We start from the raw sequence: 3,303 nt of genomic DNA, 5'->3' as shown, positions 1-3,303 counted from the left end.
CCTTTCAGAGTTGTTTCTGCTAGGAGCAGGGGTGGGGGCTCTACCTTTTGTCTTTCCGTCCACGGATGCCAGCTTCTTTGTCTCTGCTGTCAGCAGTAGCTCATAAGGATGCTCGTCCTCCTCCCTGGCTGCGCTCCCCTGAATCCAGGGTCTCACGGTCAAGACCTAAGAGAAACAAACACCACGGTACTTCTCAGGTGGGGGTCTAACACCCAGACAGATTATGTCAAACAAATTTGAGATTACCGGCTCCTTTTTCATCAGAGGGGAAGAGAAGGTAAATACGTCAAGTGTCACAGGGAATCAAAATGCTTTCCTGGCTACACACCTGGACCTCAAATCTCAATGGCCTTGGATTAAAATATTCCCCTTTCCTTCCCTCATTTCATCCTTCAAAATGCCATAAAATCCAAGATCCTCCCCTCCCCTGCCTCTTCCCTCTTCAGTGTTCTGCAGGATCTCTTTTCTGTGGGTAACACCTCCCAAGCAGTTTTTAGCCACCATGCATCATAAGGCCTTCTTTCTTCATGCTTCTTTCCTAATATGCTCACACAGTACCCCAAGGCTGGGATCCTTCCCCTCTTCTCAAGAGGGAATCAGCATGACTTCTGACTGACCCTGATTGACTGATATTTACTAAGAACAAAGCATTCTGTAAATCCTTCTCTATTTTTGTAAGCCCTTCCTCATAGGCCCTGTGGGTTATAGATGAGGATTTCCCCAAAGCTGGCTTCCTACCACACCTATGAAAATGCAATTTTAGATCAATTCCACCAATCTCTGTTCTGAAAAGAGGCAAGTGGATGGGCAGTAAGAATTTCAGTGGAGAAAAAGCAGCTCTGTCTCCTGAGAAATTCCTAACCCAGGCAGCCAAGTGTCTCTGATGAAATGACTGACCAGAGCTGGCCCCTACACCTGCCAACTGGCTTGAGTCAGCTGGGGGCCTGGTGGCCACAGCCAGTCACGGTACCAGAGGGGCCAGGCATCTCGAACCAAGCCAGAAACACCACGATCAGTGCTACAGTCACACTGAGAGAGAGAATGGAGATACCTGCTTTAGAGGATAATTCTAGCTCATCTCTCCTAAGAAGCCAGTGTGTTTCACAGGCAAATTAAGAATAATCATAGACTGGCAATTAGGAAAGCCAACCAAAGCACAAAATCTCTTCTTGAGCAGTTTGGCTAGAACAAGTAATATATTATGAACGAGGGGGTGAGCGGGATTCACAAGTCCACCTAACAAACAACGGGACCCTACAAGTGTGGCACTGTGGTGCCACTGAAACCTCCTCCTTCACTGGTGTGTCCCATGGCCCACCGGAAACAAAGCAGGTTTGTGATTCAGTAGGATCTTGCTTCTTGGAGGCATAGCTCACAGCGTTACAGCCTAATGAGACAACACAGATTGTAGCAGCCTCAGACTCAGTGAGAGACTGCAGCTCCTGTTTTGTTAACAAGGTTGCCACTCCAAAGGCAGGATGGTGGTCTCTCCAAAATTCTGCTAAGCACAGCAGGAACCTCCACTGACTGAGAGCCACCTGGAAGCTAAAAGCTATTTCATTACAATGAGCTACTTGCCTGTATTACTTATTCCTTTTGCTTCTTCACAGGAACACAATTAAGGGAACAAAGAGGGACCATTAAGCAGTTCAGACAGTGTCAACTTAATACCACAGGCTTTACTGACAGGAATTTGTGTTCTGCAAGTTTACACACCCAGAGCCATCACTTAGGCAGAGCCCTGGAAATCTGATTCTGCGAGTGTTCTGCACACAGCAAGAGCTCTCACATAGCCCCAGGCAGACTTCTCTGAGAGGTATCTGACAGCCTGGGTGCCCGGCCTATAATACCCTTTCTTCCCAAGCAGGACGGGTCTGATGACTTCCATCTGGAAAATCAGACCCACTGGACCTGTGTTTGCTGCGTGCCTGGCTCTTGTGCACAAGTGGAAGCAGGGAACCAGCAAACGGCAGAGCTGGAGGGGACCCGAACCATCACAGTCACAGCTAGAGAGTACCTGGTTCCAGCTTGTTCCTTTTGCAGGTGACAAAACCCGGTTACCAGAGAGGTCTAGGGACCCGGTTACACAGACAGCTCCCAGCAGAGCCAGGGCCATAAAATTCACTCCCCTTGATTCTGGATCAAGCTGGCCTCATTTTTTTTCTGGAAAGTGTGGTTTCTCTACCCAATTCAGAATCCTCTCCCTCCTTCAGATGTCTAATGAGTGTCCCCTGCTCATACCCACACAACTCGTAGGGTGATCTTTTCCTCTTGGTCCTGGCCTCTGCCAGCTATGGGATTAAAATCTCACAAAAAAAGCAATAAACTGCTTTTCTTCAAGTCTTCCTAGCTCCCACTCAAGAAGCCCTGTGTCATAGTGAATATGGCAATAACTGATTCGCAACAGAAAGGATTCTGCTCTTTACTAAATTACTCCTTAATCTTTTTCCCCTTTCTTCCAGGGCTTGCAATAAATCAAAACCAAAAAAAAAAAAAGTATTCTCTGCTACATGGAAAGCAACATTTTTGCTGCAGAGAAAAGCGACTACCAGTTACCACCCAACTGTGACCAATGGAATGGCCAGTTGCGGTGTGGGCAGCTTTCTGGGAAGAGATACCACAGCAGCTGCAACTTCCCATGAACATTTAGCACATCTGAGCATAGAGAAGGCACCGGTCAGTCCAATGCAGTTGGCAGCCCCTTTGGTGGGGTGAAAACAGCTAACTAGCTTGTGTGTGTGCACACGCATATGTGAATGTGTTTAATTTTTTTTTAAGACAGTTTCATGATCTGGTCATGACTCTGATCAGCTCTCCTGGAGTCAGTATACTCAGCTTCTCTTAAAGGCTTTCAAGGGCCATCTGACAATGACAAGCCTCAAGAACAGTAAACGAACACTGGGTCAGATTGCTCGCCTGCTAGGATATGAATGAGGTTTAGGTATTAAAGCTTTGAGAGTACAAGAAATGAAGATGGTGAAGAATACAGTCCAAAAAAAAAAGTCTATTTCAGGAGAAGACTTATCCACTCAGACTATAGCAAACAGAATCTGTCTTGATCATTAAAAGGATAATAATCCAGAGCACATCACCTCTATATTTATGTACTTATAATCATTACTTAGGAAGCAAAGCCAGGGTTCTCAGGGTCTTCCAAATACTGACTATGGTTGTCCAACTGATCCAGGATTCCAGGCTATTCGGAGGCGAGTCCTAGAAGATGTAGCTCAGACACAGTCTCCAATCCAGGAGAGTAATAGGGATATTTCTCCCCCTACTTTTTTTTTTTTTTTTTTTTTTTTT

At 46.1% G+C, this 3,303-nt stretch overlaps 1 protein-coding gene across 8 annotated transcripts in view; it reads right to left on the bottom strand.

The window, feature by feature from the left end:
* ANKS1A (ankyrin repeat and sterile alpha motif domain containing 1A) overlaps positions 1-3,303 on the bottom strand; it is a 186,088-nt gene that overhangs the window by 89,827 nt on the left and 92,958 nt on the right. For all 8 annotated transcript variants that reach the window (XM_024766225.1, XM_024766226.1, XM_024766227.1 and 5 more), the window contains one exon: positions 45-165. In XM_024766225.1, the coding sequence (XP_024621993.1) occupies positions 45-165 (121 nt within the window). The remainder of the gene's footprint in view (positions 1-44; positions 166-3,303) is intronic.

Source organism: Neophocaena asiaeorientalis, unplaced genomic scaffold, assembly GCF_003031525.2.
Source record: "Neophocaena asiaeorientalis asiaeorientalis breed wild unplaced genomic scaffold, Neophocaena_asiaeorientalis_V1.1 scaffold46, whole genome shotgun sequence".
In the NCBI taxonomy this organism is placed as follows: domain Eukaryota; kingdom Metazoa; phylum Chordata; class Mammalia; order Artiodactyla; family Phocoenidae; genus Neophocaena; species Neophocaena asiaeorientalis.
The sequence above is the reverse complement of the archived record's forward strand: the minus strand, read 5'-3'. Positions and strand labels throughout refer to the sequence as shown.